At 41.2% G+C, this 16,100-nt stretch overlaps 1 protein-coding gene across 11 annotated transcripts in view; it reads right to left on the bottom strand.

Moving 5' to 3' along the window:
- Window positions 1–16,100, bottom strand: part of LOC106078346 (zinc finger transcription factor lin-29-like) — a 422,178-nt gene that overhangs the window by 58,808 nt on the left and 347,270 nt on the right. For all 11 annotated transcript variants that reach the window (XM_056008260.1, XM_056008264.1, XM_056008265.1 and 8 more), the window contains one exon: window positions 15,480–15,566. In XM_056008260.1, the coding sequence (XP_055864235.1) occupies window positions 15,480–15,566 (87 nt within the window). The remainder of the gene's footprint in view (window positions 1–15,479; window positions 15,567–16,100) is intronic.

Genomic DNA, 16,100 nt, shown 5'->3' on the forward strand with positions numbered 1-16,100 from the left:
ACAATTAGGCAGTGTCTAAAGTGACCTTCTTCAGTAAATGCTTATGGGGTGGGGGAGAGTTACAATTATTAGTTGGCCTCCCTTATGCTTCATCTCGTAGATCACCCTTGCATGTGACTCTTTAGCCTCATTTTGGAGAGACACTCTCGTCCGAATATAACGTACGTTAAGAAGGCTTTCGCTTTGGTGGTAGAGGAGCCGGCCCCATTTTTCCGCGTGACACGCTTTTCTTCTAGAGCTGAAACCCGTGTTTTTTTTTTTTTCGCTGTTCACAGCTTTCTTAGTAACCATCTCTCTCAACGTAATGCGATCTAGAGGCTATGTCATCCCAGTGGTCAGTATATATGTTCACTGTTCTGAGGTCCCGTATTATTACATCCACGTAACGGAGGTGGGGGGGGGGGAGACCTTTAAAAAAGTCCAGTAGGGAATCGGCACCGAAGGCGCCATTATCTCGTTGATCGTTAGAAAGGCCTGGAAATGGGGCTCCTCCTTCCCTGTCCTGCCTGAGGGCTCCCAGCGGTAGCGGCCATAGTGACTGGGCATAGAAATTTGACCACACCGCGCACACGGCGCACCTCCCCCGATCCTGGGTCCACTCGCTACAAAGTGGCCGAGAGCAGCACTAACCATGGGGAGATTGCCTCATATTCCTATACTGTAACCGTCACTGTTACGTGTAGGGACCGCCACTCCAGCCACTGGTCCTGATGACGGTCCCCTGTGTGCGCCATCCTTTACTCTCACCAAAAAAACAAAAAAAGATTTCCAACCCATACTACACCCTCTTTAAGCACACACGCACACATAAACGCACATTCCCACGGAGATACTTATGTTGAATTGAAGACAATGATGCGAGCGACTCTTTAAGTTTGACTGTGTCAACCACTTTAGGACAATGGTTAAAGTAGGCCTCAACACTGTCCTGTAACCTCGCAACCTGTGGGAAGTTTAGACCAATAGTCCGTCGCACGTCGTCACAGGTAAGGATAATGCAGTTGAGGACATTGTAGGTAAAAAACATTGAATGTAAGTACATTTCAGGTGAGAACATTTCAGGTGAGAACATTGCAGGTGAAAGCAAGGACGTTCCAAGTGAGGACAAATAATGCCAGAAACAAATGGATGCGAGGGCGTTGCAGGTAAAGCAGTACAGGTAAAACCATTGTGGATTATAGCAATGCATCTAAACCAAACTTTTTTTTTTTTTGGGGGGTGGGGGGGGGGGTAGATTTTTAGAAAAGCTAAACCTGGGGACAGGGTTACGCAGCGTGCAGGTGAGTACGCGTGCTCTCATGTCCACTCACCAGACCGATATAAGGAACTCTTAAAACAACTTAAGGTAACGGCGAACAAGAAACCGTCTTGATTGTCGGAAAGACAAGAGACAGGGGTGGGGGCGGGAGATGTGTGACTATTTGAAAACGACACATCTTCTTAGACTATTGCTCAATACGCAAAGCCTACTCACATCCAGGGGGGTCACGCTGACCCACGTAGCTTAAAATGAAGAAGAAAACAGCAAGAATAACGAAGGTGGGAAACAAGGAATTGATGAAACATAATTTATTGCCCTAATTAGCCTCGAGGCTCTATCCTCCCTCACTCCCCAACACACGCTCGCACGAGCGCACCCACCCCACGTATGCAAAGCTAGGAAGCCACTCCAAGGCATTCGCGACAATAGCGCGAGTTAATTAATCAATCAATTAATGCTAGTAATGTTCTGTTCATTAATCTCTTCCCCTTTTTCTAGCTTTTTATGTCTTGCTATGATTTTTTTTTATTCCGGAATTTTGTTTTTGAATTTCTTGAAGTTTTATGCTATTAATTAATGTAATATTCTACGTAATAAATTGTATGCATATTTAATAAATTCAAGCCATCTTCAACCCTGCGGAGTTCACCATACACACATACATTCATAATATTTACATAGGTGTACATGCGTTGCCAGGAAATACTGATATGGCTTATATTTCAGCCACTACACTACACCACTGCACCCCCCTCTCTGAAAGACCCCCTACGAATATAAGATAATATGAAGGATACTTAGAATAACGACAGTTAGTGGACACACTTGGGCCAATATACAAAGACACCAGCTCGTTACATCGTTCAAGATGCATAACTCTAACAGCCGCCCAACCTGGTCAGTTCTTTTTCTTTCCCTCCCAAGGGAACTCGCCCTGGCTAACGTTCTAAAACTTTGTCCACCAGAATGTCCCCAAAATAATACAAAAAAAAAATGGCTCCAATTTTTGTAAAGCTCCCCCCCCCCTTTTCCCAACTTTTCTTTTTTTTCTTTCTCTCTCATGAAAAATTAAGCCCTCGCCTCCTGCCTCGGCCCCACGTACTTAAGCTTGCCAACTGCACATTTAATTCGTCCGCGAGCAGCTCGTTATTCACCGCTTCCTTCACTCCTGCTTCGTTCCTTCCATCTTTTCTTTTCAATTTCTCCCCCAGTCATATTTACTCATCCTGTTTTCTCTTCATTCTCTGTGTGAGTGTGTGCGTGTGTGTGTGTGTGAGTGAATCTTGGTGCGCCCCCCCCCCCCACGCCACCCAACTTCTTCTCTCCCTCGGCGTCTTCTGCTCATCGAAGGTTTCGACCAATCGGGGAAGGCTCCTTTAAAAATCTTACGTAACGCAAAAATGAATAATGAAAACGAGAAAATGATGTAGGAGTGGCGTGACGAGGTGCGGCGGTGAAGGGGGAGCAGCTGAATTAGGAAGACGCAGAAGGAAGAGAGACAAATAAGAGAGAGAGAAAGAGAGAGAGAGAGAGAAGAAATGAATAAAAAAAAAAGCGATGACGCTGATGATGAAGATGGGGTTGGTGGTAAGACAGAGGCCGGGGGGGGGGGCACCAATGTTTGATCAAGAAAGTTAAAGGTGTTGAGGTAATATTGGGGAAAGGGTAAAAGCGGAGAAGGACGTATGTGTGTGTGTGTGTGTGTGTGTGTTTAGGAAGGGGGGGGGGCGGCTAAATGAGGCTAAAATGTTAAAAGATGATTTACTTGGCGGGGGCGGGGAGGATGGGGTAGCGGAGAGTGATGTGAAAAGGAAAGCAGATCCTAATGAGTGGGGGTGAATGGGGGCGTCTTGCCCCTGATGCTTAAAAAAACAAAACAAAAAAAAAAATAAAAACAAACATTTAAAAAAAAATAAAAATTCTAAAACGTCATACGCTATAGTAAACACACTTGCGCACATAGAAGCTCCGAGCTAAGCAAAGCTGGGAAGCCTCCTTGAGAGGATGAACATGGGTAAAGGAAAGAGAGAAATAATTAAAGGAGTACAAACGTGAGAGTAGTCGAGAGGAGGAGGGGGGGGGAGAAAGGTGGGGCATAAAGAAGTAAAAAAAAATATATATACACCTTCAAATAGGCACATTTCCGTGTCAACGGTGCGCTTTAAATAGTTGCACCTATTCTAATAAATATACTAGAGCCTCTTCTCCCGTACTCCCCCCCCCCCAAAAAAAAAAAAAGTTAATAAAAAAAAATTAAGGATCGTTACGAAAAGTAATTCTTAAAGCAATATCACTTGTACCGATGGTGCCCAAAGTACAGCCCGCTGACCGTTTCCAATCCATGACGATAGGCAGTGGTTCGAAGCTTTTGTGTGCAAAATGTGAATTGTAAAAGCTTACCCAAAATGCCAAAATGGAAATGTATATTCCCAGACCTAGAAATGCGTATATTTATTTAGGGGCAAATGTGTATTTTCCAAAATAAAAAGAAATATACCCAAGAAAGACTAAAATCACCCAAGCACGTACATACCCGAACTTCAACAATTGCAATTAATGAACCCCTCCCCCCTTTTTTTTTTCAAATATAGTTGCAATGAAATAGAAGTACAATTGATGCTTAATGTATGTATATAGGCCTAGTATTGTTAGAATATTAACATAATAATATTTATTATTCCTGTAGAAAGGAATTAATTTTATTTCTCTGGCAATACCAGGATTGAAGGGGAAAAATTCACTGTAGTCCCTATAACAGTGTCCACTGAGGAATTATCTGGTTGTGCTATTATTATTATTATCGTGAAAAAATAAACGAGTAGTCATTCTCTGGCACTGCCAGGGTCGAGCTTCCTTAGAGAGAAACAAATTCAGTGTAGTCCCTTTAACAGTGTCCACCAAGAAACTTTCTGGTGATGTGGCAGGTCTGCAGCAGTACCGCCCTCTGACAGACAACGAGAATCATCTTAGGGATGTTAAGGGCCTTGAGGATATCTGTGAGATCAGTTGTCATTATCCCCTCAGTTGATATAAAAACATGATATATTGTTATATTAGACAACTTCCATAACCGCTTCAAATCTAAGCGTAGGTTCCCATATTTTCTTTGTTTTTCAGTTTCGGTTTTACTTATATTACGGGATAGTGGTACGGCGATTTTTTTTTTTTTTTTTATTTTTTTTTTGTAAATAAAAAAAACAGATCAAGGCGATTAAAATCCAGCGTTTGTCAGACCAAATAGGCCTATAACAGTCGAATAAGTGATCGGTTGACTCGAGAACATCTTGTGGCGAGTATCTGTACTATGGAGGTGTATTTTTATCCTTTAATTATGGGTCCAAGCCAAGTGTTGGTGCAACTTGGTTATGGCGACCTAGGTAGGCAGACTCTGATAAAGCAGAACATCCTGCCATTATGTGTTCCATTGACTCACCCGCATTTCGGAACTTACGACATCTGTCAACAATAATGAGTTTTAGGATATGCTTGTCGTATTTTTTTTTTGTCCTAATTACTCTGTCCTGTATTGCTCTGACAAATCCTTCGGTTTCAGGGTAGAGAAGACCTGCTTTCAGCCATGTTATGGACGCATCCTTGGCCGTTTTGCTGGCCACATGATACCTCGCTCGTTAACCGTTGGCCAAAGAAACATATGACCTTAAACATCATCTGCCCTATAGATCGCAAGGTCTGAGTACTTTACTTACTTTATGACTGTAAATGTAATAGTAGGCTAGTAGATGTCAGGGGCAGGTATGGTGAGACTGAATGTGTTATTTCTTTGTTACTATTTTAGTATGAAAGAGTTATTTCCTTTTGTTTATATCCCCAGGTATGAATGTGAACAGTCTACACGTGATGGGTTTGAATGTGAGTATTCCTTGTATGAAAGAGAGAAATAGGTAGGCAGTAGCTTCCTGGACTGGTGTTTGTGTAGTTTATATTATTATTATTTCCCTGGATAGCTGGAGTTTCTTTGTGGAGCTTATTTAGTATTAATTAATTGTTCTTGAGTAGCCCCTAATGAGCCAAGGAAGAAAAGAACCTGACAGTGGACACTAACAGACACTTGCCTCTGTAAATCCTGACTTAATTCTTCTAGTTAGCTATACTATAGGTCTATATGTTTTTCATTATCCCCCCGTCTCTGTTAATTAGCGCTTTCTTTTGACATGGCAGCAATGTGGGTTACTGGGTTACAAGAACGTTACGAGTCCAAATGCTAGTGTTCAATGAAGTATTTTTTAAATAACTGGACTGCATAAGTGTCGCCCTTTCACAGGTATCTAGAATCTTGAGTCGAAGTTGTTGGCTAGGATGGAAAGAGAGAGAGAGAGAGGGAGAAAGAGATAAAGAGAGAGAGAGAGAGAGAGATGGAGAAATAGAGCACTAGGGAAGAAGGAGCATTTGTACAAATTTATATTGTTGTATCCGACCGGTTGTCTCTTTCTGAGTATTTTATTAAATTTTGTTTTTTTAAATGAAGATTATGGTTAAGTGTTTTATGCATAATTGCTACGTTACTTTTGAGTCTTTTCTCCTTGAAGGCTTTCTAAATTTAGCGATTTTACTAAAGTTGTTACTCTAGTCAAATGTGAATATCCGTTAGTTATGAATCTCACTGCTCTATTTTGTGTCTGTTCCAGTTTCTTAATGTTTTCTTGAGTTGAGGGGTCCCAAACAGAAAACTCAAACATATATATATATATATATGCTCTTATAAAACACTTAAATCTTGCCAAAATGTTTTTTTCCCCTTCAAATTTTAATTTAAAAGGCTTGAGAAAAAAAAAAAAAGAACCCGAATATGTGTTAAGATGTGTGTGTGTGTCTCGGGGTGTGTATCTTCATGAGTGTGTGTATAAGTGTGTGGGCGCATGTGTGTGTATGTGTGTGTTTGTGTGTATTCGAGAGAAATGAAAAAAAAAAAGGAATAAAATAATTTGTAAATTTTAGCAAAAAAAAAAAAAAAAAAAAAAGGGGGGGGGGCGAGAAATAAAAAAAAATGGAAAGATTTTCTAACAAAATTTATCACATACGCGCGCCTGATATTATTTAACCCCGCCTCCCCCCCCCCTCCCCAGTGTTTTATGTTAGCCGTGTCCATCGGAGTTGACGTGTCCATTTGAGCTCGGACACAGGCCAGAGATTTGCAGAAAAGGTCACCATGCCCAATAAGAGAAGGAAACTGATGGGCTGTGAGGGAGAAAAAAAAAGAAAGTCGAAGAAGAAGAAGAAGAAGGCGATAGAAAGAATGTGGCAAAAATAAAAAAAAGATTTTGATGTTGTGACGTCATTGGTTCAGGGGCACATAATCGCAGTCGGGAAATTAAAGAGCAGAAATAGACGATATGGTAAAAGGGGGGTGGGGGAGAAAGAATATAAAAGACATTTCAATACTTGCTCTGTGTTTAGAGGCATGAGCTTTGCTAGTTGTCTGTCTCAGCGTCCGTCTGTCCGTCACACACAATTTCATCCGTTACCTTTAATTTTAATTAATCGACCTGTCATTCCAATTGGTCACGTCATTAACTTGTATCAAAAGCATGTATGTATCACTGGTGATCACTTGAGAACCACTGATTCATTTATACATACAACTAAGACCCGAAGAGCAGCCGAAGAACTTGAAAGATGTCTCTTCAAAACTGATAAAATACTTAAAAGACAGTATGCACCCATTAAATCAAAGTAACCTCAGATCTGGACGAAGTGGTCGACTCCTCTCCGTTAAGGCTAGACCAGAAAGATTAAAAAAACTACCTTATTCCAAAGTTCAGTCTGGATGTTTTAAGGTCATTCGCAATCACCGAAAAAGTACATCCTGAAATCCTAAATCATCAAGCGTTGATGTTATGCATAAGTTTTATGTTGTTTTTATTTGTTATTGTTATAGTAATGGTGAGGTGGACAATTGTAGTCTAACTGAATTTTATATTTGTTAGGTAAATAAGTCATACCAAATGCAGATTTCTTGCAGAATTTGCGATCTTAGACAGATGGTGTGAAGGCAATATGTTGCTGTGGTCCAGGGTTAACGCCCTTTACTTTTCACAAACTTATTTCCGGTACAAAATGAATTTGGTTGGCTTGAGGAAAGCTCTAAATAATTCCCGAGATTCATAATCCCAGGAGACTATGGAACCGGCAGTCAGTATAAGCTAGTCTCTGGTGGAGAAATCTGTGTTCTGTAGTAGTGTTCCGTAGTTGTGTTCTGAAGTATTGTTCTGTAGTAATGTTTTGTAGTAATGTTTTGCAATAGTGTTTTGAGGTTCTATTCATAAAGTCAGAAGCAACACCACTTTTACTACAGTAACGATGGCTAAAACTTAGAGACAGACTTGTTTACTTATTGCATGACCATTGCGTGGAAGAGATTCCCAGTCTCCCAATTCCTACTTATTCATTGTGATATTCGGAGCATAGAAAAGCTAAAGTTTTTGAGAACCCTTGCCATACACAAAGCAACTTGACAGCCAGTGCATGTGGTGGAGGAACATGAGACCTCGCGCATGCGCGTCACTGCTTCTCCTCGCTGATACGATTACATCATTATCAAATGTCAACTCGTTAAGTCTAATTAGAACATGGAGTCGTGCCTGTGGTGGCCGCAATGGGGGCCGACGGTCCAGGAACAGAGGTCTCAAAATTTAATTAACTTAGTCTTGAAATATTATTTCGAAACTTTTTTAGTACGTAGTGAGCTTTCGGTTTTCTTTTCAAATTGTGTCGACTATAATTATTGAAATACGAGTCTAGGGTCAGCTTTAAAATTTTGTTATTCAGGTAAGTCCAAGCCAGCAAAGGCGTTGACTGCAATGGGGACGTCTTGACAACATGCTTCTTCGAAGTGCTTTTTTTTTTAAATTTAGTGACTTATTCTCTTATTTTCCACTGAATGATAAGATATCTACTTTTTTAAAGTAACGTCTGCATTATATAAGATAAGATAAGATATTGCTGCATTTTTTAGGCACGGTGGTAGAGCGATTGGCTTTCGAACAGTGAGTCCAGGGTTCAATTCCTGGTAAAGAACGGGATTTTTATTTTTGGAAAATTAAGGCACCTCTGAGTCCACCCAGCTCTAATGGGAACCTGACATTAACTGGGGGGAAAAAAAGTAAAGGCGGTTGGTCGTTGTGCTGGCCACATGACACCCAAATAAACCGTGGGCCACAGAAACAGATGACCTTTACATCATCAGCCCCATAGATCAGGTCTGAAATGGGAAACTTTACTTTTTTAAAAAATTTAAACTGTTGACATTTAGTATATGGAGGAGGGGGCGGAAAAACAGAAGTATAAGTTTGTTAAGGGAATTTGGTTTCATTCCCTTTATTCCCCAATGAGACGACTTTTTTTTTTTTTTAAGAAGTCTAAACTAACTCCACAAGGAAGAGACGAAAGCAATCCAGATTCGTAAAGTTTTGCGACTAGAAGTTTAACCCGGCTTTAACAAGGAAAGAAAACTTACTTAGGGACTAGGAACTTTTCGATAACTAAACTCACCGAGAAGAGAGAAAAAATAAATATTTACAATCGTTCATATTTACACTAATCCATTGTAAGACAGAGTTGATCTAAGCTTTGTACAAATAATAAACATGACAGCAAAAAAAAAAAAAAAAGTTTGACTGAAAGATGTTTACAAAATATATTGATTAATAAACAAAAACATGTTTTCCTCTTCGCTAGCAAATTTTACACTTTGACTAGAACAATTGACCAATACGCTTTCAATCCTTACACATTTGTATATACGCACACACACACACTTACACACTTTCGCCTTTCTGATTCGTATGGGAACCACTAGGAAAGCCACTTATCACTTGCTTGACAATTAGTCTACTCCCCCCCACACACCCGGCATATTACAAATGACCTTCAGTTCGCACTACATCCACCTACGCTTTTTTTTTTTGTTATTCTTCTAGGGCAGCGGTTCTCAACCTTTTATGCTCGGCGACCCCTTTTTACAATCCCCCACTCTGCCGCGACCCCCCCCCCCCCACACATACATCAATAGAGGAATAGACAATAACAATCCATATTTTCAATGGTCATAGGCGACCCCTGGCAAATTGTCAATCGACCCCCAAAGGGGTCGCGACCCACAGGTTGAGAACCTCTGTTCTAGGGAAAATACAAAAGTATTAACCTCACTTCCGCAGACACAAACATCTTTTTTAACACCCTGTCGTCATACAGGAAACCTGTGGCCTTTTTTGTGTCTCTATTTGTAGTATTAGCACACGCAGTCGTCATAGCAAAAAGTCTCACGTCAAAAACTCAAGTGACGACAAATGGAATCAATTATTACAGTTAACGAGCAGGGTGCCATGCGGCCAGCACAACGACTAACAGCCTTTACTTTCCCCCAACTAATGTCAGGTACTCGTTAGAGTTGGGTTGACTCAGGGGCGCCCCCCCCCCCCAAAAAAAAAAATAAATCCCAGAATGTAAAATCCCAGTCTTTACCGAGATTCGAATCCAGGACCACAGGATCGGAAGCCAAGCACTTAAACACTCAGCTCAATGACACCGATTCTCTGCGGCATTATTAAGCTATGTGGGCGAAAGTTTCAAGACCGAACATGGTCCGCGGGTCTTAAATTGGGCATCACCGTGGAAAATATTTCTATATAGGTGCCAACTGTAAGGCATGACTTGTGTTGAAACAGCGGCACGATAATTTGACGTTTCATTTCGCGTTTCTCTCTAGCACAAGACGATTCACAAGACGATTTTGATGGAAATAGACCAACTGGGTAGTGTGCTCTGCGATCTAGACTGTCGCATCAATGGTTCCTGGTTCGAATCCAGCCCGCCGCCATCATCCTCGAAGATGTTTGGGGTGGGATGTAATAATGTACAAGTCGGAAGACACGTCCGAGACACATAAACAAAGCAACGGACGAAATTGTATGAATTCTGAATGGACATTGTCTTATGTAACTGACTTAATCCGAACAATGTCAGAGGGAGATGGTCCGAACCGAACGAACTGGGGACACGGTGACAAGTTTGTCTTCTGGTGTGAGGACAATTCTGATTTCATTTTTCACATGTATGCTCATTTACCAGGTCAAACATTGCATCAAGAAATCTGACCACCACCGCCACCCGCACTCCCCCCACTTGCGCATCTTACGCCTAAAGCGCACTGTCCCTCTTTCATGACAGGCCCAGCAAAAACTTTAAAACTTTTTTTTTTTTATTAGCTAGTCTCCCCCCCCTCTTCCCCTCTCAATATCACCAGGCTTTACCCTTTTCATCAATCCACATTTAGTTGTGTCGCCCCCCCCCCCCGCCCTCCCCCCTCAAACACATCTACCCTCCAGCCGCCCTCCAACCTTCAGCTTTCTAATCTGACATGCCTGAAGCCCATGACCTGAGCTACACGATGCGGGACCTTGATTGCCCCCAAGTTAATCTCAGATGAAATATACATAAAAAAAAAAAAAAAAGCTTTGGCTAAATTTGGCAATGTTAAATCACTTTCTTCTCTCTCCGACCCCCCACCCCCTTGCACAAATGATCCACACTTCCCTCCCTTCTGTCCTCATCTAAAAATTTTTTTTTTTTTGTTTGTTTGTTTTGAAAGTTTCACAATATCAAGGTCACCATGGTGTGTACACATAAAGACTTTACCATTCGTACATGCAAGATAAGATGACAACGAAAGATTGTGTACACACTTGACACACACACCACGCGAAGTGTCGGTGTTAAAATATACTATATAATCTAGAATCAATATATATATATTCTAGATTTATCCACCGGCTACGCCCGTTAATTTGTTTAGATTTATCCACCGGCTACGCCCGTTGATTTGTCTCCCTATTTATCACACGGTATTTCTGTTTGAAAGTGATTCTTGACAGAGTGATAAAGCGTTCGGATTCCGACACGATGGTCTCGGGTTCAAGTCTTGGGGAAGACTTTTTTTTTTATTCGGGACTTTAGGAAGCTCCTGAGTCCAGCCAACTCTTATGGGTACCTGATATTAGTTGGTAAAAGTAAAAGCGGTTGGTCGTTGTTCTGGCCACATTACACCCTGCTCGTAAAACTATGGCAAAGGAAACGGATGATTTCAACATTATCCTCTAACCTTCCTACGAATTTTTAACATTACCTACCTCCACTTATACACAGATTTATAAGACTATTGTTAGGTTACTTAAGTTAATGTAAACGTAGCCCTAACCCTAACCCCTACGCACACACGCAAGTGTTCATAAATGTATTTCGTATTTTAAACAGGCAGAGACAGACAGACACAGCGAGAGAAAGAGAGAGAATTTGTAAATCTATGTGGAGAAGATCACAAGGGAATAACCACAGTTGGACACGCTGTCAAAATAATTTGTCTCCCTTGACTAATTAATACTACGCAGATAGTGTCTCGACACAAAAGAAAACAATAGTTACGTTGCGTTTTATTTTTTGGTTGTTTTTTTATAAAGTGACTTCCACTCACACACCCACACTGGCATTGAATAGTGAAACAATCAGTTCACATAGACTTGTTCACACACTCATATGTCTGGTGCTAGCCTACACACTCGTTAGTCTGGTGCTGGCCTACACACTCATTTGTCTGGTGCTAGCCTACACACTCATTTGTATGGCGCTAGCCTACACACTCATTTGTCTGGTGCTAGCCTACACACTCACTTGTCTGGTGCTAGCCTACACACTCATTTGTCTGGTGCTAGCCTACACACTCACTTGTCTGGTGCTAGCCTACACATTCACTTGTCTGGTGCTAGCCTACACACTCATTTGTCTGGTGCTAGCCTACACACTCACTTGTCTGGTGCTAGCCTACACACTCACTTGTCTGGTGCTAGCCTACACACTCACTTGTCTGGTGCTAGCCTACACACTCATTTGTCTGGTGCTAGCCTACACACTCACTTGTCTGGTGCTAGCCTACACACTCACTTGTCTGGTGCTAGCCTACACACTCATTTGTCTGGTGCTAGCCTATAGTGGGCTTGTTTTGTGCCGCCCATTACTTAAACTATGCTGTCTTATCTTATAAAATACAGACGTTACTTCAAAAAAGAAGATGATTACGTCATACGCGTGTTCCTAGGCCAATCTAGTCATGCATGTTTTTAATGATTTAAATTCTGCCAAGTCACTGGTTTTCCTGGCTGACTCAGGCAACCCATTCCATGCTCTAATAGCACTATGGAAGAAGGAGCTTTTGTACAAATTCGTCCTAGCATATGGAACAAGGAATGTGCCTTTATCTTTGTGTCTTTCAGAGTCTTTTATTAAATTTTGTTTTCGTATTTGAAGATAATGGTTCAGTATTTTATGTATACTTGCTACTTTACTTTGAAATCTTTTGACTGTTAAAATAAAATTGAAGTAAGGAAATAGGAACTGATGTAAGACGTCTTCTTAAAATTAGCTTTGGGCACGCTGCTACGCTAATGACGTCAATTCGCGCGTATGTGTGTGTGTGTGTGTTTATAGAAGCTAATAAATGTATTCGTTTAAGATGTAAATAATGACGGATGAATTCCTACTGACAAAATGGTAAAACTCTACTAGTTAGAAATACTACTTTCGGGTATCGATGTTTAATTTCGTGGGTTGTTGGCAAAGTTTTTTAACGAAACAAACATCATGGAAATAGTCTTGAATATATGAAACAGATTCTAGTTTTACATGTCTTAGAAGTTTCTTTCGGAAATGAAGAATATTAGTTCCTAGTCTAAGCTTCTTGCAGGACGGCGGGTGGTGGGGCGGGCAGGATTCGAAGCCAGACCATCGCGACGACACACAGACGCGCCTACCACACGACCAGGCAGCTAAACTATTTAAATTAAACAACCCCCATATTTGTAAAGATGTGGACAGCAAGAGCCGATGCCTCGTCCTGGCCATGGATAAAAGCCTTTCCTTGGTCAAGAGGTCCTTTAATAGGGAAATGGACGTTCTCGGACCTTCGGGACATCTGAATCAGGTGCTTTGAATGTAGAATAAACTTAAGAAGCCACAAGAAACTGGTGGGGGGGGGGGGAGAGAAAGAAGGAAGGAAACGACCACCTGGTGATCGGTGTACAAGACTTGCAGACGAGCAGGTGTTGACTGGGTCATTGCTGACAGAAATGCGGTAGGGAGCTTCCTAGAATGTTGGCTGACCATTGCAATGTACATCGTTTGACAGGACAATCAAACTTATACTTAGATCTAGGTCTGGGAAAAAATTGATTGATTTTGGGACTACATTTAGTTTAAAAATGACAAGGCAGAGGTCAACCAAAGAGTTCAAAGTTCACCACTACTTTCCTCTATATACGTTTATAAGAAACACATGATAAGATTTACAAACCCCATCATGGCCTAAAATCGTTTGACACTACAGACCTACTGCCGATCTCAAACCCCTCCCCCCCAAAAAAAAAACACACATGCACACACTTTCCGACCTAGAGTCTTGCAGGCCGCCCCTCTCCCCTTTTCAACAGTATTCTCCCCGGTTGCCCTAACCAACCGCTACCCCCCCCCCCCCTGCTGAAAAAAAAAAAAAACTTTTTCACAACCTGTATTTCCTTATCGATATCTGTGTGCAAACCTACATCTGTTGACTCCGACACTCAGGGGGCGGAGGAACCATTTTATTTCGAAGGTGGAACACAGAGAAAAGGCGGAAAATTTAAAGTTCAAATGAAAACTGAACGTATGTATGCCGACATTCTACCCCTCCCCCCCCCCCCCCCACATCCCTTTCTTTTTTGAAGACAAGAACCCAGCCTAAGATTTGTGTCCGATAATAGGCGATACTTTCCAGGTGTAGCCGCCCCTGTCTACGCAGCACATGTTTAAATACACATCAGCATAATTAGCACTATCTTATTTACAATAAAAAAAAACAACAACAAACAAACGAAGACTTAATGCAAGTCAAAGAAAATATTTTGAATGATCTGGTCAGACAGACCCCGTGATGATAAGAGCGGCCTGATTTCGTTGGTGAAGTCTTGAAACGCAGACCTTATGTCTCAAAATTTCGGTAGACATTTATAAGTGAGACTATCATTTAGATCTAGTAAAACTATCATTTGCACCTAGCGAGACTGTAAAATGTAGTTAAACTTTCATTTAGATCTAGCGAGGCTTTCAACAAGACTGTAGTTCTAGTTTATGATTTAAATTAAAATCTAAAGAGATTATTAAAAAAAAAAATATATAAAAAATTGACCATTAGGTAAGACCATTGTATTTCAGCTTCAGAACAGGAAAGTTTTCAACAACATAGACAATGGCCAGGGCCCCGATAGGAGCTTAGGGGTAGCGTTTTAGACTAGTGTGTGTGCTCTAGTGGGGTGGGGGGTAGTTAGTTCACTAGATTGGAGAAGAAAATCACGATTAAACGGGTTGGCATGACAACCATGATTACACCACGACTGGTTAGAGGTAAGGAAGCCAATCAAATGTTCATGAGACGGTTGTGTTGGGTTGCAACCACAGAGAACTCCTACTTAACAAGTCTAGTGGCCGTATTATTTTGCAAGTCTTCAATAAAACTTGAGAAAAAAAAAAGTCTTTTGCAAACAAAATATTCACGATCATTGAACAATAGACTTCGACTCATTTTGAACCTAATACTGTGCTATAAAAGAAAAATAAAACGCATTAGAGACAATGCGAAACAAATTGATGTATCACCTCTTCCGGTCCCACTTCTATTTATCTACTCATCTCCGACAATACTCGGAAAATTTAAATCGCAAACGAAACACACACAGACACTTCTTAATAGCAGTGCAAGGCTGAAGCAATCACAACAAATTTCCAATAACAATCAATAAAGCAGTCCTGGACTTAGACCAGTGTTTCCCGTACTGTGTTCTGAAGAACCCTAGTGGTCCCCCGAGGCCTACATAGGTGTTTCACGAACTACTGGAATAATTAACTAGTAGGCTACCACAAGGGAAGTGTTGCGCTAAATACTCAAGAATGTGCGCAGTGCTCCGTTAAGGAAAAGGTTTGGGAACCACTGTCTTAGAGGAATGGAATCTCCCCAAAATGTTGCCAGATTTATATGTATAAACATTAGCGCGTGTGAGACTAATATTAGCCTGCTCTCCTCGCTTCCTTCTATTAGCACAATCACAGACAAGATTCTGGAAATACTTTCAGCGCGAAATAAACTCTGACGAAGTTTCTGAAAACAAACATTCTGACTTACTTAAGGGTGACGTCTGGAAACGTCGGGCATGGTGGAAGTGTGACTCCTGGTCGTTCAACCACTGGCATCTGGACGGCTGGTGGGGCTCTGAAACAGAGGGCGCTAGAGGTCAACGTTTGGTCACACCAAATAAATAAAACATTATAAAATTATTTGAAAAATCTTTCAATATTTCTCTTCACACTTCTACCTAACCTTGAGAGAAGTGGGCCACGGTGAGAAATAGAAGGGCGGGCCAGGTGTGAGGCCTGAAGGACTGGAATAACTCTCGTCTAAAACAACATAAATCTATCTAGAAAGTTTAAGTTGATTTCCTGGTAGAGAGTTACCCAGAGTTAATCACGGCCGCAGATTTTGAGGAAAGGGCGCTGTGCTTTGCTGCCTTGGGGGCAGTTTAATATTTTCACGAGGGCTCAAGTTATAAGCGTATCTATCATATTTTTCAAAACAGTGGTGTCAGAAGTCTTTAAAAAAAAAAGTATTCACTGTGGTTAAACAGTTCTTTCCTACTCGCCCTAGAATATGTGTTTGTAAAATGTTTGTTTTATATGTTTCGGATGTTCCTTCAGAGTTGAAGATAATTACTTCCTAGTCCAAACCTCCCGCAGGACAACGGGGGAT

The sequence above is a fragment of the Biomphalaria glabrata genome, chromosome 13 (assembly GCF_947242115.1).
Source record: "Biomphalaria glabrata chromosome 13, xgBioGlab47.1, whole genome shotgun sequence".
Taxonomy (NCBI): domain Eukaryota; kingdom Metazoa; phylum Mollusca; class Gastropoda; family Planorbidae; genus Biomphalaria; species Biomphalaria glabrata.